This window comes from Leptodactylus fuscus, chromosome 1 (genome assembly GCF_031893055.1).
Source record: "Leptodactylus fuscus isolate aLepFus1 chromosome 1, aLepFus1.hap2, whole genome shotgun sequence".
Taxonomy (NCBI): domain Eukaryota; kingdom Metazoa; phylum Chordata; class Amphibia; order Anura; family Leptodactylidae; genus Leptodactylus; species Leptodactylus fuscus.
The window spans coordinates 149,441,091-149,469,073 of NC_134265.1; the positions used below are offsets into that span (position 1 = coordinate 149,441,091).

The 27,983-nt window shown below is 41.2% G+C and overlaps 1 protein-coding gene across 1 annotated transcript in view; it reads right to left on the reverse strand.

The window, feature by feature from the left end:
* Positions 1 to 27,983, reverse strand: part of PCSK5 (proprotein convertase subtilisin/kexin type 5) — a 371,370-nt gene that overhangs the window by 46,667 nt on the left and 296,720 nt on the right. Inside the window, exons 23-27 of the mRNA XM_075278157.1 lie at positions 25,944 to 26,141; positions 24,717 to 24,785; positions 21,545 to 21,587; positions 20,500 to 20,642; positions 19,668 to 19,877 (exon numbers count right to left, since the gene is read on the reverse strand). Coding sequence (XP_075134258.1) covers positions 19,668 to 19,877; positions 20,500 to 20,642; positions 21,545 to 21,587; positions 24,717 to 24,785; positions 25,944 to 26,141 — 663 coding nt within the window. The remainder of the gene's footprint in view (positions 1 to 19,667; positions 19,878 to 20,499; positions 20,643 to 21,544; positions 21,588 to 24,716; positions 24,786 to 25,943; positions 26,142 to 27,983) is intronic.

The window sequence follows — 27,983 nt, forward strand, 5'->3', positions numbered from 1 at the left end:
CCACAATTTTTGCTACTGGTATATAGTGCCATTGTCTGACTGGGAATTCAAAGAATATATTGGGGTTTTGTGCACCCACAATTTTTGCTACTAGTATATAGTGCCAGTTTCTGACTGGGAATTCAAAGAATATATTGGGGTTACGTGCACCCACAATTTTTGCTACTGCTATATAGTGCCATTGTCTCACTGGGAATTCAAAGAATATATTGGGGTTACGTGCACCCACAATTTTTGCTACTGGTATATAGTGCCATTGTCTGACTGGGAATTCAAAGAATATATTGGGGTTATGTGCACCCACAATTTTTGCTACTAGTATATAGTGCCATTGTCTGACTGGGAATTCAAAGAATATATTGGGGTTACGTGCACCCACAATTTTTGCTACTGGTATATAGTGCCATTGTCTCACTGGGAATTCAAAGAATATATTGGTGTTACGTGCACCCACAATTTTTGCTACTGGTATATAGTGCCATTGTCTGACTGGGAATTCAAAGAATATATTGGGGTTATGTGCACCCACAATTTTTGCTACTGGTATATAGTGCCATTGTCTGACTGGGAATTCAAAGAATATATTGGGGTTACGTGCACCCACAATTTTTGCTACTGGTATATAGTGCCATTGTCTGACTGGGAATTCAAAGAATATATTGGGGTTATGTGCACCCACAATTTTTGCTACTGCTATATAGTGCCAGTTTCTGACTGGGAATTCAAAGAATATATTGGGGTTATGTGCACCCACAATTTTTGCTACTGCTATATAGTGCCAGTTTCTGACTGGGAATTCAAAGAATATATTGGGGTTATGTGCACCCACAATTTTTGCTACTGGTATATAGTGCCATTGTCTCACTGGGAATTCAAAGAATATATTGGGGTTACATGCACCCACAATTTATGCTACTGGTATATAGTGCCATTGTCTGACTGGGAATTCAAAGAATATATTGGGGTTATGTGCACCCACAATTTTTGCTACTAGTATATAGTGCCAGTTTCTGACTGGGAATTCAAAGAATATATTGGGGTTACGTGCACCCACAATTTTTGCTACTGCTATATAGTGCCAGTTTCTGACTGGGAATTCAAAGAATATATTGGGGTTATGTGCACCCACAATTTTTGCTACTAGTATATAGTGCCATTGTCTGACCGGGAATTCAAAGAATATATTGGGGTTACGTGCACCCACAATTTTTGCTACTGGTATATAGTGCCATTGTCTCACTGGGAATTCAAAGAATATATTGGGGTTACGTGCACCCACAATTTTTGCTACTGGTATATAGTGCCATTGTCTCACTGGGAATTCAAAGAATATATTGGGGTTACGTGCACCCACAATTTTTGCTACTGCTATATAGTGCCAGTTTCTGACTGGGAATTCAAAGAATATATTGGGGTTACGTGCACCCACAATTTTTGCTACTGCTATATAGTGCCAGTTTCTGACTGGGAATTCAAAGAATATATTGGGGTTACGTGCACCCACAATTTTTGCTACTAGTATATAGTGCCATTGTCTGACCGGGAATTCAAAGAATATATTGGGGTTACGTGCACCCACAATTTTTGCTACTGGTATATAGTGGCATTGTCTCACTGGGAATTCAAAGAATATATTGGGGTTACGTGCACCCACAATTTTTGCTACTGCTATATAGTGCCAGTTTCTGACTGGGAATTCAAAGAATATATTGGGGTTATGTGCACCCACAATTTTTGCTACTGCTATATAGTGCCAGTTTCTGACTGGGAATTCAAAGAATATATTGGGGTTATGTGCACCCACAATTTTTGCTACTGGTATATAGTGCCATTGTCTCACTGGGAATTCAAAGAATATATTGGGGTTACATGCACCCACAATTTATGCTACTGGTATATAGTGCCATTGTCTGATTGGGAATTCAAAGAATATATTGGGGTTATGTGCACCCACAATTTTTGCTACTAGTATATAGTGCCAGTTTCTGACTGGGAATTCAAAGAATATATTGGGGTTACGTGCACCCACAATTTTTGCTACTGCTATATAGTGCCAGTTTCTGACTGGGAATTCAAAGAATATATTGGGGTTATGTGCACCCACAATTTTTGCTACTAGTATATAGTGCCATTGTCTGACCGGGAATTCAAAGAATATATTGGGGTTACGTGCACCCACAATTTTTGCTACTGGTATATAGTGCCATTGTCTCACTGGGAATTCAAAGAATATATTGGGGTTACGTGCACCCACAATTTTTGCTACTGGTATATAGTGGCATTGTCTCACTGGGAATTCAAAGAATATATTGGGGTTACGTGCACCCACAATTTTTGCTACTGGTATATAGTGCCATTGTCTCACTGGGAATTCAAAGAATATATTGGGGTTACGTGCACCCACAATTTTTGCTACTGGTATATAGTGCCAGTTTCTGACTGGGAATTCAAAGAATATATTGGGGTTACGTGCACCCACAATTTTTGCTACTGCTATATAGTGCCATTGTCTCACTGGGAATTCAAAGAATATATTGGGGTTACGTGCACCCACAATTTTTGCTACTGGTATATAGTGCCATTGTCTGACTGGGAATTCAAAGAATATATTGGGGTTATGTGCACCCACAATTTTTGCTACTAGTATATAGTGCCATTGTCTGACTGGGAATTCAAAGAATATATTGGGGTTACGTGCACCCACAATTTTTGCTACTGGTATATAGTGCCATTGTCTCACTGGGAATTCAAAGAATATATTGGTGTTACGTGCACCCACAATTTTTGCTACTGGTATATAGTGCCATTGTCTGACTGGGAATTCAAAGAATATATTGCAGTTATGTGCACCCACAATTTTTGCTACTGCTATATAGTGCCAGTTTCTGACTGGGAATTCAAAGAATATATTGGGGTTATGTGCACCCACAATTTTTGCTACTGGTATATAGTGCCAGTTTCTGACTGGGAATTCAAAGAATATATTGGGGTTACGTGCACCCACAATTTTTGCTACTGCTATATAGTGCCATTGTCTCACTGGGAATTCAAAGAATATATTGGGGTTACGTGCACCCACAATTTTTGCTACTGGTATATAGTGCCATTGTCTGACTGGGAATTCAAAGAATATATTGGGGTTATGTGCACCCACAATTTTTGCTACTGGTATATAGTGCCAGTTTCTGACTGGGAATTCAAAGAATATATTGGGGTTACGTGCACCCACAATTTTTGCTACTGCTATATAGTGCCAGTTTCTGACTGGGAATTCAAAGAATATATTGGGGTTATGTGCACCCACAATTTTTGCTACTAGTATATAGTGCCATTGTCTGACCGGGAATTCAAAGAATATATTGGGGTTACGTGCACCCACAATTTTTGCTACTGGTATATAGTGCCATTGTCTCACTGGGAATTCAAAGAATATATTGGGGTTACGTGCACCCACAATTTTTGCTACTGGTATATAGTGGCATTGTCTCACTGGGAATTCAAAGAATATATTGGGGTTACGTGCACCCACAATTTTTGCTACTGGTATATAGTGCCATTGTCTCACTGGGAATTCAAAGAATATATTGGGGTTACGTGCACCCACAATTTTTGCTACTGCTATATAGTGCCAGTTTCTGACTGGGAATTCAAAGAATATATTGGGGTTACGTGCACCCACAATTTTTGCTACTGCTATATAGTGCCAGTTTCTGACTGGGAATTCAAAGAATATATTGGGGTTACGTGCACCCACAATTTTTGCTACTAGTATATAGTGCCATTGTCTGACCGGGAATTCAAAGAATATATTGGGGTTACGTGCACCCACAATTTTTGCTACTGGTATATAGTGGCATTGTCTCACTGGGAATTCAAAGAATATATTGGGGTTACGTGCACCCACAATTTTTGCTACTGGTATATAGTGCCATTGTCTCACTGGGAATTCAAAGAATATATTGGGGTTACGTGCACCCACAATTTTTGCTACTGGTATATAGTGCCAGTTTCTGACTGGGAATTCAAAGAATATATTGGGGTTACGTGCACCCACAATTTTTGCTACTGCTATATAGTGCCATTGTCTCACTGGGAATTCAAAGAATATATTGGGGTTACGTGCACCCACAATTTTTGCTACTGGTATATAGTGCCATTGTCTGACTGGGAATTCAAAGAATATATTGGGGTTATGTGCACCCACAATTTTTGCTACTAGTATATAGTGCCATTGTCTGACTGGGAATTCAAAGAATATATTGGGGTTACGTGCACCCACAATTTTTGCTACTGGTATATAGTGCCATTGTCTCACTGGGAATTCAAAGAATATATTGGTGTTACGTGCACCCACAATTTTTGCTACTGGTATATAGTGCCATTGTCTGACTGGGAATTCAAAGAATATATTGCAGTTATGTGCACCCACAATTTTTGCTACTGCTATATAGTGCCAGTTTCTGACTGGGAATTCAAAGAATATATTGGGGTTATGTGCACCCACAATTTTTGCTACTGGTATATAGTGCCAGTTTCTGACTGGGAATTCAAAGAATATATTGGGGTTACGTGCACCCACAATTTTTGCTACTGCTATATAGTGCCATTGTCTCACTGGGAATTCAAAGAATATATTGGGGTTACGTGCACCCACAATTTTTGCTACTGGTATATAGTGCCATTGTCTGACTGGGAATTCAAAGAATATATTGGGGTTACGTGCACCCACAATTTTTGCTACTAGTATATAGTGCCATTGTCTGACTGGGAATTCAAAGAATATATTGGGGTTATGTGCACCCACAATTTTTGCTACTGCTATATAGTGCCAGTTTCTGACTGGGAATTCAAAGAATATATTGGGGTTATGTGCACCCACAATTTTTGCTACTGGTATATAGTGCCATTGTCTGACTGGGAATTCAAAGAATATATTGGGGTTACGTGCACCCACAATTTTTGCTACTGGTATATAGTGCCATTGTCTGACTGGGAATTCAAAGAATATATTGGGGTTATGTGCACCCACAATTTTTGCTACTGCTATATAGTGCCAGTTTCTGACTGGGAATTCAAAGAATATATTGGGGTTATGTGCACCCACAATTTTTGCTACTGCTATATAGTGCCAGTTTCTGACTGGGAATTCAAAGAATATATTGGGGTTATGTGCACCCACAATTTTTGCTACTAGTATATAGTGCCATTGTCTGACTGGGAATTCAAAGAATATATTGCAGTTATGTGCACCCACAATTTTTGCTACTGCTATATAGTGCCAGTTTCTGACTGGGAATTCAAAGAATATATTGGGGTTATGTGCACCCACAATTTTTGCTACTGCTATATAGTGCCAGTTTCTGACTGGGAATTCAAAGAATATATTGGGGTTACGTGCACCCACAATTTTTGCTACTAGTATATAGTGCCATTGTCTGACTGGGAATTCAAAGAATATATTGGGGTTATGTGCACCCACAATTTTTGCTACTGCTATATAGTGCCAGTTTCTGACTGGGAATTCAAAGAATATATTGGGGTTACGTGCACCCACAATTTTTGCTACTGGTATATAGTGCCATTGTCTGACTGGGAATTCAAAGAATATATTGGGGTTACGTGCACCCACAATTTTTGCTACTGGTATATAGTGCCATTGTCTGACTGGTAATTCAAAGAATATATTGGGGTTACGTGCACCCACAATTTTTGCTACTGGTATATAGTGCCATTGTCTGACTGGGAATTCAAAGAATATATTGGGGTTATGTGCACCCACAATTTTTGCTACTGCTATATAGTGCCAGTTTCTGACTGGGAATTCAAAGAATATATTGGGGTTATGTGCACCCACAATTTTTGCTACTAGTATATAGTGCCATTGTCTGACTGGGAATTCAAAGAATATATTGGGGTTATGTGCACCCACAATTTTTGCTACTGCTATATAGTGCCAGTTTCTGACTGGGAATTCAAAGAATATATTGGGGTTACGTGCACCCACAATTTTTGCTACTGGTATATAGTGCCATTGTCTGACTGGGAATTCAAAGAATATATTGGGGTTACGTGCACCCACAATTTTTGCTACTGGTATATAGTGCCATTGTCTCACTGGGAATTCAAAGAATATATTGGTGTTACGTGCACCCACAATTTTTGCTACTGGTATATAGTGCCATTGTCTGACTGGGAATTCAAAGAATATATTGGGGTTATGTGCACCCACAATTTTTGCTACTGGTATATAGTGCCATTGTCTGACTGGGAATTCAAAGAATATATTGGGGTTACGTGCACCCACAATTTTTGCTACTGGTATATAGTGCCATTGTCTGACTGGGAATTCAAAGAATATATTGGGGTTATGTGCACCCACAATTTTTGCTACTGCTATATAGTGCCAGTTTCTGACTGGGAATTCAAAGAATATATTGGGGTTATGTGCACCCACAATTTTTGCTACTGCTATATAGTGCCAGTTTCTGACTGGGAATTCAAAGAATATATTGGGGTTATGTGCACCCACAATTTTTGCTACTGGTATATAGTGCCATTGTCTCACTGGGAATTCAAAGAATATATTGGGGTTACATGCACCCACAATTTATGCTACTGGTATATAGTGCCATTGTCTGACTGGGAATTCAAAGAATATATTGGGGTTATGTGCACCCACAATTTTTGCTACTAGTATATAGTGCCAGTTTCTGACTGGGAATTCAAAGAATATATTGGGGTTACGTGCACCCACAATTTTTGCTACTGCTATATAGTGCCAGTTTCTGACTGGGAATTCAAAGAATATATTGGGGTTATGTGCACCCACAATTTTTGCTACTAGTATATAGTGCCATTGTCTGACCGGGAATTCAAAGAATATATTGGGGTTACGTGCACCCACAATTTTTGCTACTGGTATATAGTGCCATTGTCTCACTGGGAATTCAAAGAATATATTGGGGTTACGTGCACCCACAATTTTTGCTACTGGTATATAGTGCCATTGTCTCACTGGGAATTCAAAGAATATATTGGGGTTACGTGCACCCACAATTTTTGCTACTGCTATATAGTGCCAGTTTCTGACTGGGAATTCAAAGAATATATTGGGGTTACGTGCACCCACAATTTTTGCTACTGCTATATAGTGCCAGTTTCTGACTGGGAATTCAAAGAATATATTGGGGTTACGTGCACCCACAATTTTTGCTACTAGTATATAGTGCCATTGTCTGACCGGGAATTCAAAGAATATATTGGGGTTACGTGCACCCACAATTTTTGCTACTGGTATATAGTGGCATTGTCTCACTGGGAATTCAAAGAATATATTGGGGTTACGTGCACCCACAATTTTTGCTACTGCTATATAGTGCCAGTTTCTGACTGGGAATTCAAAGAATATATTGGGGTTATGTGCACCCACAATTTTTGCTACTGCTATATAGTGCCAGTTTCTGACTGGGAATTCAAAGAATATATTGGGGTTATGTGCACCCACAATTTTTGCTACTGGTATATAGTGCCATTGTCTCACTGGGAATTCAAAGAATATATTGGGGTTACATGCACCCACAATTTATGCTACTGGTATATAGTGCCATTGTCTGATTGGGAATTCAAAGAATATATTGGGGTTATGTGCACCCACAATTTTTGCTACTAGTATATAGTGCCAGTTTGTGACTGGGAATTCAAAGAATATATTGGGGTTACGTGCACCCACAATTTTTGCTACTGGTATATAGTGCCAGTTTCTGACTGGGAATTCAAAGAATATATTGGGGTTATGTGCACCCACAATTTTTGCTACTAGTATATAGTGCCATTGTCTGACCGGGAATTCAAAGAATATATTGGGGTTACGTGCACCCACAATTTTTGCTACTGGTATATAGTGCCATTGTCTCACTGGGAATTCAAAGAATATATTGGGGTTACGTGCACCCACAATTTTTGCTACTGGTATATAGTGGCATTGTCTCACTGGGAATTCAAAGAATATATTGGGGTTACGTGCACCCACAATTTTTGCTACTGGTATATAGTGCCATTGTCTCACTGGGAATTCAAAGAATATATTGGGGTTACGTGCACCCACAATTTTTGCTACTGGTATATAGTGCCAGTTTCTGACTGGGAATTCAAAGAATATATTGGGGTTACGTGCACCCACAATTTTTGCTACTGCTATATAGTGCCATTGTCTCACTGGGAATTCAAAGAATATATTGGGGTTACGTGCACCCACAATTTTTGCTACTGGTATATAGTGCCATTGTCTGACTGGGAATTCAAAGAATATATTGGGGTTATGTGCACCCACAATTTTTGCTACTAGTATATAGTGCCATTGTCTGACTGGGAATTCAAAGAATATATTGGGGTTACGTGCACCCACAATTTTTGCTACTGGTATATAGTGCCATTGTCTCACTGGGAATTCAAAGAATATATTGGTGTTGCGTGCACCCACAATTTTTGCTACTGGTATATAGTGCCATTGTCTGACTGGGAATTCAAAGAATATATTGCAGTTATGTGCACCCACAATTTTTGCTACTGCTATATAGTGCCAGTTTCTGACTGGGAATTCAAAGAATATATTGGGGTTATGTGCACCCACAATTTTTGCTACTGGTATATAGTGCCAGTTTCTGACTGGGAATTCAAAGAATATATTGGGGTTACGTGCACCCACAATTTTTGCTACTGCTATATAGTGCCATTGTCTCACTGGGAATTCAAAGAATATATTGGGGTTACGTGCACCCACAATTTTTGCTACTGGTATATAGTGCCATTGTCTGACTGGGAATTCAAAGAATATATTGGGGTTATGTGCACCCACAATTTTTGCTACTGGTATATAGTGCCAGTTTCTGACTGGGAATTCAAAGAATATATTGGGGTTACGTGCACCCACAATTTTTGCTACTGCTATATAGTGCCAGTTTCTGACTGGGAATTCAAAGAATATATTGGGGTTATGTGCACCCACAATTTTTGCTACTAGTATATAGTGCCATTGTCTGACCGGGAATTCAAAGAATATATTGGGGTTACGTGCACCCACAATTTTTGCTACTGGTATATAGTGCCATTGTCTCACTGGGAATTCAAAGAATATATTGGGGTTACGTGCACCCACAATTTTTGCTACTGGTATATAGTGGCATTGTCTCACTGGGAATTCAAAGAATATATTGGGGTTACGTGCACCCACAATTTTTGCTACTGGTATATAGTGCCATTGTCTCACTGGGAATTCAAAGAATATATTGGGGTTACGTGCACCCACAATTTTTGCTACTGCTATATAGTGCCAGTTTCTGACTGGGAATTCAAAGAATATATTGGGGTTACGTGCACCCACAATTTTTGCTACTGCTATATAGTGCCAGTTTCTGACTGGGAATTCAAAGAATATATTGGGGTTACGTGCACCCACAATTTTTGCTACTAGTATATAGTGCCATTGTCTGACCGGGAATTCAAAGAATATATTGGGGTTACGTGCACCCACAATTTTTGCTACTGGTATATAGTGGCATTGTCTCACTGGGAATTCAAAGAATATATTGGGGTTACGTGCACCCACAATTTTTGCTACTGGTATATAGTGCCATTGTCTCACTGGGAATTCAAAGAATATATTGGGGTTACGTGCACCCACAATTTTTGCTACTGGTATATAGTGCCAGTTTCTGACTGGGAATTCAAAGAATATATTGGGGTTACGTGCACCCACAATTTTTGCTACTGCTATATAGTGCCATTGTCTCACTGGGAATTCAAAGAATATATTGGGGTTACGTGCACCCACAATTTTTGCTACTGGTATATAGTGCCATTGTCTGACTGGGAATTCAAAGAATATATTGGGGTTATGTGCACCCACAATTTTTGCTACTAGTATATAGTGCCATTGTCTGACTGGGAATTCAAAGAATATATTGGGGTTACGTGCACCCACAATTTTTGCTACTGGTATATAGTGCCATTGTCTCACTGGGAATTCAAAGAATATATTGGTGTTACGTGCACCCACAATTTTTGCTACTGGTATATAGTGCCATTGTCTGACTGGGAATTCAAAGAATATATTGCAGTTATGTGCACCCACAATTTTTGCTACTGCTATATAGTGCCAGTTTCTGACTGGGAATTCAAAGAATATATTGGGGTTATGTGCACCCACAATTTTTGCTACTGGTATATAGTGCCAGTTTCTGACTGGGAATTCAAAGAATATATTGGGGTTACGTGCACCCACAATTTTTGCTACTGCTATATAGTGCCATTGTCTCACTGGGAATTCAAAGAATATATTGGGGTTACGTGCACCCACAATTTTTGCTACTGGTATATAGTGCCATTGTCTGACTGGGAATTCAAAGAATATATTGGGGTTACGTGCACCCACAATTTTTGCTACTAGTATATAGTGCCATTGTCTGACTGGGAATTCAAAGAATATATTGGGGTTATGTGCACCCACAATTTTTGCTACTGCTATATAGTGCCAGTTTCTGACTGGGAATTCAAAGAATATATTGGGGTTATGTGCACCCACAATTTTTGCTACTGGTATATAGTGCCATTGTCTGACTGGGAATTCAAAGAATATATTGGGGTTACGTGCACCCACAATTTTTGCTACTGGTATATAGTGCCATTGTCTGACTGGGAATTCAAAGAATATATTGGGGTTATGTGCACCCACAATTTTTGCTACTGCTATATAGTGCCAGTTTCTGACTGGGAATTCAAAGAATATATTGGGGTTATGTGCACCCACAATTTTTGCTACTGCTATATAGTGCCAGTTTCTGACTGGGAATTCAAAGAATATATTGGGGTTATGTGCACCCACAATTTTTGCTACTAGTATATAGTGCCATTGTCTGACTGGGAATTCAAAGAATATATTGCAGTTATGTGCACCCACAATTTTTGCTACTGCTATATAGTGCCAGTTTCTGACTGGGAATTCAAAGAATATATTGGGGTTATGTGCACCCACAATTTTTGCTACTGCTATATAGTGCCAGTTTCTGACTGGGAATTCAAAGAATATATTGGGGTTACGTGCACCCACAATTTTTGCTACTAGTATATAGTGCCATTGTCTGACTGGGAATTCAAAGAATATATTGGGGTTATGTGCACCCACAATTTTTGCTACTGCTATATAGTGCCAGTTTCTGACTGGGAATTCAAAGAATATATTGGGGTTACGTGCACCCACAATTTTTGCTACTGGTATATAGTGCCATTGTCTGACTGGGAATTCAAAGAATATATTGGGGTTACGTGCACCCACAATTTTTGCTACTGGTATATAGTGCCATTGTCTGACTGGTAATTCAAAGAATATATTGGGGTTACGTGCACCCACAATTTTTGCTACTGGTATATAGTGCCATTGTCTGACTGGGAATTCAAAGAATATATTGGGGTTATGTGCACCCACAATTTTTGCTACTGCTATATAGTGCCAGTTTCTGACTGGGAATTCAAAGAATATATTGGGGTTATGTGCACCCACAATTTTTGCTACTAGTATATAGTGCCATTGTCTGACTGGGAATTCAAAGAATATATTGGGGTTATGTGCACCCACAATTTTTGCTACTGCTATATAGTGCCAGTTTCTGACTGGGAATTCAAAGAATATATTGGGGTTATGTGCACCCACAATTTTTGCTACTGCTATATAGTGCCAGTTTCTGACTGGGAATTCAAAGAATATATTGGGGTTACGTGCACCCACAATTTTTGCTACTGGTATATAGTGCCATTGTCTTACTGGAAATTCAAAGAATATATTGGGGTTATGTGCACCCACAATTTTTGCTACTGCTATATAGTGCCAGTTTCTGACTGGGAATTCAAAGAATATATTGGGGTTACGTGCACCCACAATTTTTGCTACTGCTATATAGTGCCAGTTTCTGACTGGGAATTCAAAGAATATATTGGGGTTATGTGCACCCACAATTTTTGCTACTGGTATATAGTGCCATTGTCTGACTGGGAATTCAAAGAATATATTGGGGTTATGTGCACCCACAATTTTTGCTACTGCTATATAGTGCCAGTTTCTGACTGGGAATTCAAAGAATATATTGGGGTTACGTGCACCCACAATTTTTGCTACTGGTATATAGTGCCATTGTCTGACTGGTAATTCAAAGAATATATTGGTGTTACGTGCACCCACAATTTTTGCTACTGGTATATAGTGCCAGTTTCTGAGTGGAAATTCCCCAAATAATTTGGGGATTCATTCACCCTACATCTCAGGCTCTTGCCATATTCACCCAGGTTGTCAGTGCAGCACCAGCTCGTTCCCAGACAGCTCGGCCCGAAAAACACATTACCTATATAGAGGATTTGGACAATGAAGACAACATGTTCTAAATCTAATGTCTGCACCTTCTCCAGAATTAAAATAAAGGCAGCGTTTAACTTTCAAATAGCACTGCACAAAGGAAGATCTTATCAGCTTGTCTCATGACATGCTACTAAAAAGTGTCATTTGTGTATCTTAATGTAAATATAGTTGTATAAGCTTTTTGGGTTTTAGGCACTGCCAAGTTATTTATTACCACCCGCTACCTTATAATGATGATGACGCCAAAGTCACTGTGGGTGTTCAGAGCTCACAGCTTTGGTTGACATTTGTCTTGCTCTCTGTCGGTACCAGCTGTCTTTTTGGATACCGTAAAGTTATGTTGACTTTATTAACAGCTATAGAAGCTTTAGCCAGGTTGTGACGGTGTGTAACCCTAACAACACTAAGTGGGATACACATTAATAGTCAGTCTATGTACGCTAAACGTATCACTGAAGTAATTTTTTTTCCCTCTCCCCTAATATAAGAAAGGAACAGACATTAGACCTAGACCGGGGTTCGAGGCTTGTAAAAATCCAGTATTATTTGTTCTTCATGATGTGAAATATGTGTTGAAAAGCAACCCAAGATGAAGTCAGCCATGTGTGCCAGTGTGTTACTTGGCATGCCTTTGCTGGCCCCAACTGTAAGGGTCACTCTCCATTTCCTCCATTTTCCACTCCCCTTCACACCATTTGTGGTGAAGCAATGGGATGCACTGAAGTGCACCCTCTAGCCTCATGTGGGACAGGGACATCAGATGCCACTCCAACCCCCTCGTCTTCCTCTGCCAGCCAACGGTGCGAAGATGAGAGGAGTGTGCTCTGAATGTTTTCTGCCTAGCAGAGGCTAGTTCTCACTTACGAAAATGGCCCCACTTTGACCTGTATATCAGGCACAATGGTGTAGGTTTCAAAGAAACATGGCACCAACAAGTTGAAAAACGTGGGCCATGCGTGGACCGTGTTTGAGTCTGGCAAGCTCCAGATCTGCTACCAGGTTCCAGCCATTATCACAGGCGCAAAAATGCCAGGCCCCAGGTGTAGCAGGGAAAAAAAAATGCCATCTCAGCCAGGATGGCATCCCTGACCTCGGAGGCACTGTGCTGTCTGTCCCCCAAGCTGATCAGTTTCAGCACGGCCTGCTGACATCTCCCCATGCCAGTGTTACAGTGTTTGCCGCTAGTAGCTGGGGTGGAGGTTGCAGCGTCGTAGGGTTTCAGTCTACTCCTGCCATGAATTTTGGCCTGGGAGAGGAGATAGGGTACCTCAGTTTGCACCCCGGGACCAGACTCCACCACATTCACCCTGCCTGTCCTTAAAGATAAGCAGCATCCCTGACCACAGGCGCTTGTCCAAGTGTCGGTGGTCAAGTGGACCTTGCAGCAAAGCGCGGAACTAAGGGCCCACCTGATGTTGAGTGACACGTGCTGGTGCAAGGCGGGGACGCCACTCCGGGAGAAGTTGTGACGGCTAGGGACGGCATAGTGAGGTGCCACAGTTGCCATCAGGTCCGGGAAGGCGGGAGTTTCAACAAGCCGGAACGCCAACCTCTCCTGGGCCAGCAGTTTAGCGATGTTGGCGTTCTAGGCTTGCGTGGGTGGGTGGTTAGCGGTGTATTTCTGCCGGCGCTCCAATGTCTGAGAGATGGTGGGTTGTTGTAAAGAAGCGCCTGATGGTGCCTTTGATGGTGCAGGAGAAGGAGATAAGACAGAAACAGGGGAGGATGAGGGAGAAGTCAACAAAGTGGCGGAGGCAGATGAAGTGATGTCCTGGCTCGTCCTCTGGAGTGCATCGCCAGCACTGTGAGCAGAGGCAGTGGCATGAACGGCGGGCAACGTTTGTCCTGCCGTTGCTGCCTGCCACTGATTCCATTGCTTGGATTCCAAATGACGGTGTATTGAAGTGGTGGACAGGTTGCTCTTCTCAGGGCCCCTACTTGATTTCGAGAGGCAAATTGTGTAGACGACACTATATCTGTCCTCGGCGCATTCCTTGAAAAAACTCTACACCTTCAAGAAACGTGCCCTCGATGGGGGAGTTTTTCTGGGCTGGGTACAAAAGGGAACATCTTCGGACATTCCGGGTCTGGCCTGGCTTCGGCAAAGCAGCTGACCTCTGCCTCTGGACATGTCTCTGCCTCTAGCTACCCTTTTTGGTGCTGCACCTGCCTCAACATCCACACTACTTTCCCAGCTTGACATCCGCCTTGTCCAGGTGGGGTCGGTGTCCTCGTCGTCCACCACCTCCTCTTCCAACTCCTGTCTCGCCTCCTCCTCCTGCACAATGCGCATGTCAACTGGCTGCCCTGACAGCAACTACGTCTCATCGTCGTCGATGAGGGTGGGTTGCTGGTCATCCGCCACCAAATCGACCGGAGATGGAATGGAGGAGACTCTAGTGTTTGAGCATCTGGACACAGATACTCGTCTGTTAGGTCCGTGGAATCGCGAAATGGAGGGGCAGGTTGCGGTACAGTCAAAGGAAGGGAGAACAGCTCTGGGGAGCAGGGACAGTTGGGGTTATTTTTCTGGGAAGATTGGGAATTTTGGGTGGAAGGAGGACAAGGTTGGGTAAGAGGAGGTAGAGGCTGACTGGCTGGTGGACAATGTGCTTTAAGCGTTATCCGACAGCCATTGCAAGACCTGTTCCTGGTTCTCGGGCCTACTAATCTTTGTACCATTCAGCCTAGTTAATGTGGAACTTTTGTGCAAAGCGCAGAACTTAGGGCCCGCCTGATGTTAAGGGACACACGCTGGTACAAGGCTCAACTCACCCTAAGTGCCAAAAACACTGCTGGTGCAAGGCTCTACTCATGCCAAGGGCCTCAATCTCTGCTGGTAGCTCAGCTTAAGGTCCTGTAACTTTGTTTGGAAGGGCTCATGTTAAGGGCTAGAAAAGTGAATTTTGGAAGGTCTTACCACATCACACACACACACACTCAAAATGACAGTTAAGGGTGAGGGCTTTTGGATTTCCCATTGTCTATTCCATCCGTGGTTGTCATGGGGAACGTGATTTAAAGGGGTGGTTGTTACTGTTTGTTGAGCTTAAATTGGGGTTTGTGTCCATCCATTTGGGGAGTAAAGAAGGTTTCCAGGTATTTTCACACTTTGATAGAGGGTTTTTTGAATGTGTAAAGTGTGTAGTTGTTAGGCTGTGATGTTGGGGTAATAGAGGGTCTTTGGTGTGTTAGATGCCCCCAGACATGCTTCCCCTGCTGTCCCAGTGTCATTCCAGAGGTGTTGGCATCATTTCCTGGGGTGTCATAGTGGACTTGGTGACCCTCCAGACACGGATTTGGGTTTCCCCCTTAACGAGTATATGTTCCCCATAGACTATAATGGGGTTCGAAACCCGTTCGAACACACGAACAGTGAGCGGCTGTTCGATTCGAATTTCGAACCTCGAACATTTTAGTGTTCGCTCATCTCTACTTTAGAGTGCTGAAATCTTGCAGATAATCTGTAAATGTGAATAGACTTTATGAAATGAAAATCTGTTGAAAGAAAGATCACACATTTCTGCAATTCAAGCTCGCTTCTAAATAGAGTTTAATAGTTAACCTATTCATCTTAAAGACATTAAAATAGCATAAAATAGTCTCACAATTGTATTAACAAGGAGAGTTTACCAATTTATACAATTTTAAAGGTGGTCTTGATCCCTTCTAGGTCTACTTTTCACAGAACATTATCTAAAGCTATTCTTGCTTACTTTTACTCTGTATTCTCTGTACTCTGACACCTGTAACTTTTTATATTTCCATGTATGGAGATGCATAGGGTATCTTTTTTTTTGCAGGGACAGATGTAATTTTTAGATATACCATTTTGGGGAATGCCTGTCGCTTTAATTGCTTTTTATAAAAAATGTTATGGGGAAGCAACATGGTAAATAAATGGTGATTTGGCCATTTTGATTTTTTTTCCTGCTATTATGTTCACCATATTTTTATATGTTTGTAGATCAGGCATGGTGTTATTATGACATTATGTTTTTATTTTTGTTTATTTATCTTTATTTGAGATTTTTAAATAAATAATTTAATTTATTAATAATAATATTTAATATTTTTAAAAACTTTTTACAAAATTTTTCAAGTGCGGCTATTAGTAAATCGCTATATGCCTATTGAAGTCTGCCACAGGCAAGCCTTTACAGGCATATAGCTAATACAGGCCTGGGAGCCATCACAAGGCTCCTAGCTGCCATGATGTCCAGATGGCACTACCACGCCACAAGAGAAGACAGAATGGGCAAGTAAGATAGGTCCATTCTTTCCAGTTTGGGGTCCATAATGAAAGGGTTAATGCCTATGATTGGTATTACCGCTGGGTACATTATAGCAGACACATGACGGTTATGGTGCCGCTCAGCTCTTGAGCAGCTGCCAAATTTTGAAACCATGGCTCATCAGAGGGTGGTTGCCATACCCTGAAACGTGTTCATGCTTATCTTGCTTGGAAATTAAGACTTTGTTTATTTGGATCAGGGCCGCTTTAACCATAGGGCCAACGGTGCACTTTTAGCGGGCTCTATAGTAGTGAGGGCTCCCCTGGATAGCAGGATAGTTATACATTTGCTGTCCCAATGTCTACTTTTAGACATGATATGGGGGGGCTGGGCATGACACAATAGGGGCAACCTGGGAGGTGGGGAGACATGATACAATGGGGGCAACCTAGGTTTAGGACATGATACTGTGTGGGCAACGGAGAGGGGCAAGTCAGTGTGGGAGGACATGATACTGTAGGGGCAACCTGAGGGAGGCATGACTCAGTGGGGGTAATTTAGGGGGAGAAGTGACACAGTGGGGGCAGCCAGGGGGGTGGGGGGACATGAATTTTTGGGGACAGCTGAAGGAGGATATTGAATCTATGGGGGGCCATCTGGAGGGGAGCATTATAAGATGAATATTGTATGGGGCCACTAGGGAGCCAATTGTGCGAGCTACTTAGGGGTATTATACTATGTGGGGGCCATTGAAGGAGCATTATAATTTGTGCAGCTCAGGTATTTCTAGGTGTCGGTGATGGGGGAGCACTTATGAAATCTTTGCACAGGGCCCACTAATGTGTTAAAACGGTCCTCATTTGGGAGTCATTATACTGTGTGAGAGCTCCTAATGGGCATTATACTATGTGGGGGCCATTGAGGGAGCATTATAATTTGTGCAGGTCAGGTATTTTTAGGTAGTGGTGATGGGGGGGCTTATGAAATATTTGCACAGGGCCCACCAATGTGTTAAAACAGCCCTGATTTGGATTAAAGTTTAGGGTAAGCGCAGCTCCTTTATCCTCACTCCAAAAATTTTGGGGTTTGAGTTTGGTCCAATCATCTGCAAACTTGCTAATGTCCTTCCAACCTAAGGTGAAACAAGTTCCAGCTGCTGCTACTTACCCTATAGTAAGAAGTTATACATTATGAAGGTTAATGTAGCCCCATGTACAACCTTCCGAAGTGAGAGACTACTCTATAGATTTATATGTACAGTATATGCGGCATTCCTACAGAATTACACTATGCACTGCTCAGTGCTTTTGTTTATTTCTATTTAACAGAATACTTCTGCAGATTTACAGAGATGTCTTCAGTGCCACAACAGAACATTAAAACACTATACAACCAGCCAAGAGTGGGTTTGTTCATAGAAAGCAAGCTTCTAATAAATGTCAAAATATCGTCTCAAGTGTTGCAGCTGAAAATGATAACCGTGATGGAACATAAGTTTTATCGATGTAGGCTTTTAAGATCTCAGGACTCCCTGGGTTCTGAAGTTTTATGAAATATTGTTTTGTAAGCTGTATCTGCACAGATAGACACTTTTTATGATTTTTTTTCTGACACATAACACAGCAATGTCAAAGAATGAAATGTCGTGGGTGTCCTGGACCATGCGATTATTAATATTATTATGTGCCATTGCTAGCTCATATTGTAATCTTGGTGCTGAACTAGTGTAAAGCATAAATGTAGGTGGTCGTATGTAAAGTTTTTAAAGATATTTAGCAAAGCTTCCGCTATAACATACAATAACTATACTCTTTATGCAGTATACATTGCCTTCTTCCTTCTTCAAAATGGATAGATATTTGGGCAAGTGATCTGTCTTAGAATAGGTCATCGATATTTTCAGCCAGAATGCCCTTGAAGTCACAGATTTTATTGTAAATTTTATAGATCATTTTAATTTCTTTATATTGATGAAATCATAAAGATATTCTGTAGGCGTTAATAGACTTTATGGCTTTATGAAAGCGATCAGGCAGACCTCAACAAAACCCAGTTGCCAGTTCACCATGGTGTCTAGAAATTCTACCCAAGTAACCCAATTTTGCTTTCTGTCCATAATATCCATCATATAAAAGATGGTGATGGTGATTTGCCACTTACTACTGAAAGAGGACTGAGGGAGACTACTGAGATAGCAAAACCTTATAGAGCAACTATTGCATAAGGGCTCGTTCACACGGGGCAAGAGGGGGCGGATTTTTTTTTTTAAAATGTAGATTGTGAGCCCCATATAAGGATCACAATGTACTTTTTTTTTTTCCCTATCAGTATGTCTTTGTAGAATGGGAGGAAATCCATGCAAACACAGGGAGAACATACAAACTCCTTGCAGATGTTGTTCCTGGTGGGATTCAAACCCAGGACTCCAGCGCTGCAGTGCTAACCACTGAGCCACTGTGTTGCCCTGGAGAGAGGGGGCGGATTTTGAGGTGGAATCCGCCTCAAAATCCGCCCCCTCACAATAGAGGTCTAATCCTAACACGAGTGAACTAGCCCTAAATGTCCCATAAATCATTTCTATAAGTGAAGAAAAAAAAGTCATGAAAAATGTCTTGAAATTGCTTCTTTCTCTCCGTCTCCAACTCCGTTCTTGCTCCTCTTGCCTTCTGCACTGTTTACTTACTCTTAATTCACTGGTAAAAATCCATCTTCAGTAAAGCTGAGCTGAAGACGGATTATTAAGACACGGGGAGATCTGTACATATATAATAGACTGTTTATTTTGTGCTCACTGCCATCTGTCCTGCTTTACTGGAAATCCCATAAATAAGTATAGTATATGTAGGCAGCACAGATCTAACTACTGTATGTGTTAACCCCTCATAGTTCCACCTAGCTTCCATTTATTAACATATTAAGAATGGGGCAATATATGATTTTCTAAACAGAATAGCAAAGATTTTGTTTCATGCGGGGGACAACTGATTAGAAAAACAATGTATCTAAAATACATGCATTATTTTCCTTACCATTCCAGTACGTTCCTGGAAGTACCTCATTGCTCTGTCTGGATGGATTTACACATTGGCCACTCTGGAATTGGAATTTGGTTTTGCAGGTAGTGCATTCATCATATTCTGGTCCAGTACATGTATCACATGTTCTATAACATGCATCACATTCTCGACCTGCATCATCAGCATAGAATCCAAGACCGCAGTCGCTGAGACAAACCCCATCTGTAAGAATTAAAAAGGACATATTTACATAAAAGAGTATTGAGCATAAGCGTTCCTTTAGGTAAGAATATTTCAATATTTTACATTTTTTTGTACAAGCAAGGCAAAAAATATTATTATGGGGTTTTCTAAAGAATATATTTTATGGCATTGGACATAGTAGTTTTAAAGGGGGTAGAGGGGAGAGAGATCTGACTGCTGGGTGAGTGTACCTGGCTGTTTTCATACCTTCCATGGACTATAGCCAACACTGACTATATGTTTGGTAAATCCTGTGACAGTAACAAGAACAGGTACACTCTCAGTCATTAGCCCTGCACTGATCGGATTTTTATGGGCTTTCCAATGGATATACAATAGAGGTTAGTCTTCTGCCAACTGCTTTAAGTATGACAAGGATTTTCATAACAGATTTCCATTACAAATGCCTTTTTTTTTTATAGAAGCACAGGTTAGCAGTCTAATTGTTTGTTCTCTGTCAATATACCATTATATGTTTGGCGTCATGTAAAAATAAGCCAGTCCCTATAGCATAGGTAACCAAATACCTGTGAGATCAATGGAGTAGGGGGCAGGGCAATCCAAGGTTCAGAGCAACTTAGTATGCTAAACACTAAATTACCTTTAAGATAGAAGCCTTCCTCGCAATATATGCACTCATCTTCAGTACAACTGAGGCATGAAGATTCACATGGGAAGCACTCCATTACTGTCTCCCTGCTGTATGTGCTATCTGGACAGACTGAGTAGCAGAAATTCTCAAACCTGCATAGAAACATAATAGGGGATAGTCAGAAGAGAAGGGTTAATAATATGACACAAGTGAGGCTAAAAAAATAGGGGCAATGACAAGTGTGGATGATGCCAAGACAGGAATCAGAATTGCAATATATTCAATGAAATGACATTAGAATAGTCAGAATATTGAAAATAGTATAAAACTGAAACATAGAGGGGGAGATATATCAAAATTGGCGCAAAGCAACAGTGGAGCATTTGTCCATAGTGATCAATCATCTCTGCACCTGTCCGGGGTTTTCATTAAGACTGATGCATGAAATGCCAGTCTTAATAAATAGGTTTTTTTAATACTGTAAAACCCCTTTAAATGTGCAGTATACATGCCCCTGATATGGACTGGCATGGATTATATGATGCTCTCATTTAACGTTTCCCAAAAATGCATACATTAAAAGGATCTTCATTCTGGGAAAAAATGTTGACAATAAGGACATGGTGGGATAAAAAATTAAAGAAGTAATCCCCAACCTCACTGATTCCCCACTGCTCTTGTTTTGGTGCATTCTGGGTTCCCCACTAGTCACTACTTTTTATAGTCCCTCTTAGCAGACAGGAAATAATTGCTCAGCCAATCACTGGCCACAATGGTGACCTGCCTGAGTCAGTGATTGGCTGAGCAACATGTTCTGTGTATCAAGAGAGACCAAGACATAGAGAACAGTGGAGAATCCAAGCAGTGTTGGAACAGGAGCAGCAGAGAACTGGTGAGGTGAGTACTGGTTGTGTTATTTAAAAAAAAAAAAAAAAAAAAAATCAAATATAAGCCATGACAAAATTTTTCTTTGCTGGACAACCCCTTTAAACCTACGTAAACACATGATGTACATAAAGGAATGTGTAAATTTTTATTTAAAGGGTACACTTACATATAATAACCGGCAGAACAAGAAGAACACAGGCCTGGATCATCTAGAATAAGAAGGGATACATTACAATATTTATGAAGATTTGTTACTTGTCTTGTGTGTGCTGTAACTTGTCGGGTAAATACCAGATTATGAATTGAGATTAATGACAGTGTATTATTATTCCATTCTAGCACACTCATTGTAGTTTAAAGAAAAAAAAAGACATAAATTGGATGTGTAGGACGGGTGAAGGCCAATGCCCAGTGCATACTGTGTAAAATAAATGAACGCGGCGCAGTCTGTCTACTCTCAGCTGAGGTCTCCCAGACATGGACCAAATTAAAATGATTTAGCCATGATTGTTATGGCTCAAAGCCCTACCTATAAATGCCATGATATCAATCAAATGTGATTAATGCACAGAGGTTAAGGAAGGTAGTAAACAGGCTGACACCGACTCTATCAGTATTCAGCTTATTCAGTCCTAAAATACCAGCCATGTTCAACACTTTGAATAAAGAGCCATTCTGTCAGGAGGATCTTCATTAAACAAATGACCTTGTTAATCCTAGCCAAATACATCTAATAACAAAGAATTCTTTGGAGAAACCAAACCGTGGAGCTAAAGGCGACTAAGATCAGAACAGTGAGCAAAACATCCTTTCTACAGGTTACTGCTGGGTCAGATGCCAATGTAAGAGACAGGAGCCTGATATTTCAATAGGATCTGCAACCTCTCCTGACATGTTTGCTTCACTAAATACTTGTATTCTCCATTAAATATCAAAACTTGCAACATGTTTTCTTATAACTGAGTTGGGTTTAGAGACATAACTTGGGTTCTAAATACTATTTGTCCTTTAGAATATTGGTATATTTTATGTGGCAGAGATATATTCGGGGCCCCCTCAAGTTTCTGGGCCCAGTACTCACTGCAACCTCTGCAAACCCTATAACTACCCCCCTGGCTGGGTGTTACTTTTCCCCTTTTAAAAGGTGTACATCCATACACAGTGTGATGCTGGCACCTCTGATTGGACAGTGGCAGACCCCCAACATTTCTAGGAGGAATAACAGAGGAATGGCACAGAGTAATGATCAAAGGAAATGTGTTCCAGTATTGTTCTTTTAAAGGGATTTTATCATTACAATCCCGTTTTAAGTTAAACCCACGTAGGAATAGCCTTAAGAAATGCTATTCTTCCTCTATCTTTAGATGTCTTCTCACAGCATTGAGGGCAGTCCCCGGTGCTCAAACAAAACTGGGGGCGTCCCCAGTGCTGCGAGAAAACTATCCAGCGTCGCTTTCTTCTTGTTCGCCTTCTCTGCCTCTTATTCCTTATCCCGTCTGCGCATGTCTGTCGTCATTTTCCTGTGGCCAAACGGAAAAGAAGAGGTGGAGGCATAGAACAAGAAGAAGGCGGCGCTGGAGAGTTTTCTCACAGCAGTGGGGACGCCCCCAGTTCTGTGAGAAAACTCATTAGCATATGGACAAAAACCGGGATATCTAAGGAACAGCGGCGCAGAGAAGACATATATAGGTAGGGGAAGAATAGCCTTTCTTAAGGCTATTCCGTCGTGTGTTTAGCTTAAAACAGGATTCTAATGAAATGATGCCAGCACCCTGGAATGCAACTGGAACAACAGGGGAAGCATGTCTGGTGGCATCTAACATGCCCAAGTCACTGTATTACGTCAGGATCCCTGTCAGCTTGCGATATACGCGAGATGACTTTTTTCCATAGGAATGCATTGACCAGCGTTGATTGGCCAGTGTACAGCATTCGGCCAATCAATGCTGGTTCTGCCGGAGGAGGCAGAGTCTAAGATCCGTCCACAGCAGTTTCCATTGTGGTCCGATGTCAGACCACAATGGAAACTGCTGTGGACGGATCTTAGACCTGAGTGTGCGTTGAACCATGCTGCACACTCAGCTCTGCTGCATCTCTGGGTGTGCTGAGCTCTGCCGCTTCTCCGTGTAGCAGTGCTGTGTCAGCACTGCTACATCTGAGATCGGACCACAATGGAAACTGCTGTGGACGGATCTTAGACACTGCCTCCTCCGGCAGAACCAGCGTTGATTGGCCGAATGCAGTACACTGGCTAACCCTGCCTGTCCCTGTCTCACAGTCACATAGTTCACAGTCTCAAATTAATCGAATGTTAAATTCACCATTCGTCTAAAGTGGAGGTCACCTGATTTCGGCCGCCAATTCCTTTTTCCGATTTTTTTTTCGATGCCTCTGTTGTCGTAGTTCCTGTCCCAACTCCCCTGTGCAGTTATTGGTGCACAAAACGTGCCAGGGAAGGTGGGAGGGGATACGAATTTTTACTGCGTTTGCCTCGTGGTATTTGATTGTAATCGAATACCTTGAACGGCCTGATATTCGATCGAATATCTATTGGATCGAACAGTGTTGCTCATCTCTACTGTAAACAATCCATGACTGAGCAGGTTTGAATGCGTCCATTAAAAACAATGGGTTAACATGCAGTCCGTGTTTTAAATATACATAAAACATCTGCAAAATGTGGACAAGTGAATAAGCCCTAAGTCACTGCTAAACACCTCTGGCAGCAGCTTATCTCCTACACGAACAAAGGATCAAATATGGTGAAAACTAGCATGATCCATCCTTCTGTCCCCCAAGATCTGCTACTGACTTTGATCTGATATGTATGATCAACTTTTGGATATGCTATATGTAATATTAACTTGATGTATAACGACAACCAATGAAATATTTGCAGCTGCTTTAAGAGTAATGCTCTTTCATGGTTAGCCATAAAGCTAGGATCGCTATCATTTCCATTCCCCTATGCAAAACAATTTGCTTAGCATACATAACTTTCTCCAGGCAGGCTACTTCCAGCCTGCACAGAGAGAGCAGTGAGTTACAGAGCGTGCGGAGCCAGGAGTGTAGTTTGTAAGCTGAAATGAAGGTGAATGGGTCTGGAGAGCTCTCTTCTGAGCGATCTTACCTTATATTTCATAATACTGCAGTCATGTGACTCGGGAAGTAATACATCGCTCTTGCTAGATTTGGAATAACTGAATAGCTTTATTTAAAGGGGTCCTTCACTTAATTTAATGTTTTACGCCGACAGTTAATGTCTCTTAAGAATTTGATTTTAGGACATAACTAATGATGAATTCTATACAACTGCTTCATTTCTTATAGGAACCTACCTGCAGAGCATTCTTTGCATCCGTCTGCACAAGGCACACATTCTTCACTGTCTGGATCTTCAACTTTCCCTATGCAGACAAAATGTTCAGGAATGATGTTGTAAGATGTAAGAGTTTGGTCCACTTGAGAGAACAGTTTGTAACAGTAACCATTTCAAGTACTTATACCTGGCTAGCATCCAAATAAGATCAGTATAGCTTTTGGCAAGATTTATGAACTCTATACATAGTGTATGTGACATTTAGCTCCATATTGGAAGAATTAGCACTGTGTGATCAGGGTGGAGTTTAATTGGCCAGACATTTCAATCAATGCAATTAAAATATAACTTGCAATGTTTATTTTATGTAACTGTTTCTTCTCCAAATTGTGATTTTTTTTTTTGCCCTAGCTTTTTGAAGGCTTGTATTTCATAGAGACTTAAAGATGACATATTAACTGGGTTATCCCACACTTAACTTTTATTAGTGTTTGATCACTGGGGATCCAAGATGGTGGGACCACTACCAGTCTAGAGAATGGAGACCAGCAAGCACCACATGCAAACAGAGCAGTGGTGTGATTTAGTGACCACTGCTACATTCATTCTTATTAGTCTGCTGGAGAACTTTGGATCTCCCAAAGAGTGAATGGAGTGGTTGCCAAATTTTTGCACCACAGTGCTATTCTTATGGGGAATTCAGGGGAATTCGCAAAACCCTGTTCTTGTAATAGCCCAGCAATAAAGACCCTCTGTTATTTTCAGCAACCAATATATTATTTAGGCTCTCTACTGTCAGGTAGGTCGTCCTGTACTATCTGTTCCAGCCTAGGACCACCCACCTGACAGTAAGGAGCCTAATGAATGTGTTTGGTGATGAAAATAATGGGACTGACTGCTGAGGAATAATGGGGGTTAGAGAAAGAATTTCAACTCTACATAAATGCTGCGTTTTACAGTACCTGCAAAGTGAATGGGATTCTGGCTAATCCCATCCACACATTGCAGAAAAAAAATCTGCAGTGGAAAAGCTGCATTTTGAATAAAGGATGGCATGTTCTGTATAGGTATAATAAGAGTGGAAAGTCCGCAGAGGTAAACTCTGTGAAAAGACAATTAATCGAGTATTTCCTCCATGTTTATACTGCAGAGTTTTTTTTCCTGCGTTTAGCTATGTGGGACCTCCAGCTGGAAATATTGAGTGAATAAAGTTTATGGAATCACACCATACTACCCTACTACTAACCTTCAGGACACTTCAGCTCTTGGCAGACTCCATCCACAGGGTAGTAACCTTCCAAACATTTGTCACACTGCTTGCCGCTTTTGCAGGATTGGCAGTTTTGTGGACACGGCATACATCTGTTGTCTTCAATGTGATAGGCCTCTGGGCAGCTTTCTCTGCATTCCTCTTTATACAGATAGCGAATCCTTCCATTTTTATCTTTCAAAACAAAATGAATGACAAAAGCTGCCATTACTTCAAGCCCAAGGCATATTTTCAGCTTTTTTGTATTGCATATATTAAAGAGTGCCTGTCGTTTCAAATTTTGTTTGTAAATGAATAGTTCATGTGAATATAAGATATAAGTTTGTTATATATCTTATGAGAGGGAAGAGCTTCTCCTTTTATCCTGCCTGTTAAATAGCTCAATTCACTGCCATATCCTTCTTCACTGAAGGCAGACTGCAGTTCATAGAAGTCTATGAAAAAGGGAAGGAGATGAGGAAGAAAAGGGAGTGTCAAGCAGAAAGACAGATATCCTCGAGAAGATTACAGTAAGTTCTCTATCACACCAGAGTTTTATTCATATCTTTACTGCTGTCAAGGGCAGACATATGCCGCAACCCAATGGAGGAAACTGGAGGAGAAGAGAAGTAGTGACGGAGGTGGAGTCACAGAGTAGGCCGAGTACACTCAACTGAACTAATTCAGCCCACCTTCCAGGTCGGATGCTGATGAAGGGGGGCCTGTGTAGTACTTGGTGATGGTTACTTCCAGTTGGAGAGGGGTCATCTCTCAACCTAAGGCCTTTGGTGGTGTTCAGAAGGTTCTTGATGGTAATAGCAGGAACGACTCATAAGGCAGAGGTGGAGTTGAACCAAATCGAAACTTTGAGAACTTTTATCACTAGTTTCCACCTGGTTAGCTACCCCCAGGCTTGGGATGTAAGTGCCTTTACTCCACACCACTTAAAATACTATAAAATTCTATACAACGGAATAAAGGACTGCTTTTTGATGATAAAGATGCCCGGGTAAGTGTCCCCTCCTTATTTTTCTCTTTATTACTATCATTCTATGTCTTCATATGGGTGTAGAGCACCGCCAAAATGGCAATTTTTGATACATGCTTTGCTCCTAGTTTCTACTATATTATTGCTTCTTTCACAGTAACTTTTTAAATAGGTTTCGGTAGTGCCACCTTTTCTTTTTCTTTGTTTATATTGCATGACTTAATAAATGCACCCATATACCTTTAGCCGTGCTTTGAGTGATTTCTGTGTGTTTCTGGGAGCTCCTAATATCTTCTGCATTTGTTTATAGGTTCTGCTTCCTGCTATCTTGTACACTAGCTCACCTCACTTCCCCCTTCCTCTCTCCCTCTCATACACCCCCTCCCTGTCTCTCTAGCTATCCTGCCCACTACTAGCCCTTCCCTACCTATTTAGCTCAACCTCCAACCCCATTATATACTTACCTCACTTCCTTCCGACTTCTTCCTGCGGGACAGCCCCTCCTTCTTCAGCACTTGTCTTTGCACTGCTCTGTGCTCTGCAGTGACAATCCACTTCTATTGCTCAGGTGTGGGAGCTGCTCAGTAGAGGTGGATTATCAGCAGCAGTGCGCAGAGCAGTGTGGGGACAAGTGCTGGCAGTCAGAAAAGAAGGAGGGGCTGTCCCGCAGGAAGATGCCTGGAACGTAAGTATAATGGAGTGAATGGGGGGGGGGGGAGTAGTAGTGATGTTCAGTTTCCAGAAACGGGGAAACGGACCATTGCCAGATAACTAGCAAATGTCCCTGGGGTGGTCACATAATATGGGTAAATATACAATTATTGATTCATTATGTTATTTAGAAAGTAGGAGGGGGAAGGTGTTTAGATTAGTGTAGGGATTTCCATTTATCCCAGAGAACCCCTTTAACACCAAAAGAGTGACCTGGCCAGTGTGTATTAGAGTAGAACACACTGTATGACAATCAGCTTGGCTTTCTGGAGTGACAATGGCAGTTTCCACTCCTATGATTTTCATGCCTATCTGTCTAAAATGTATTAAATCTAACA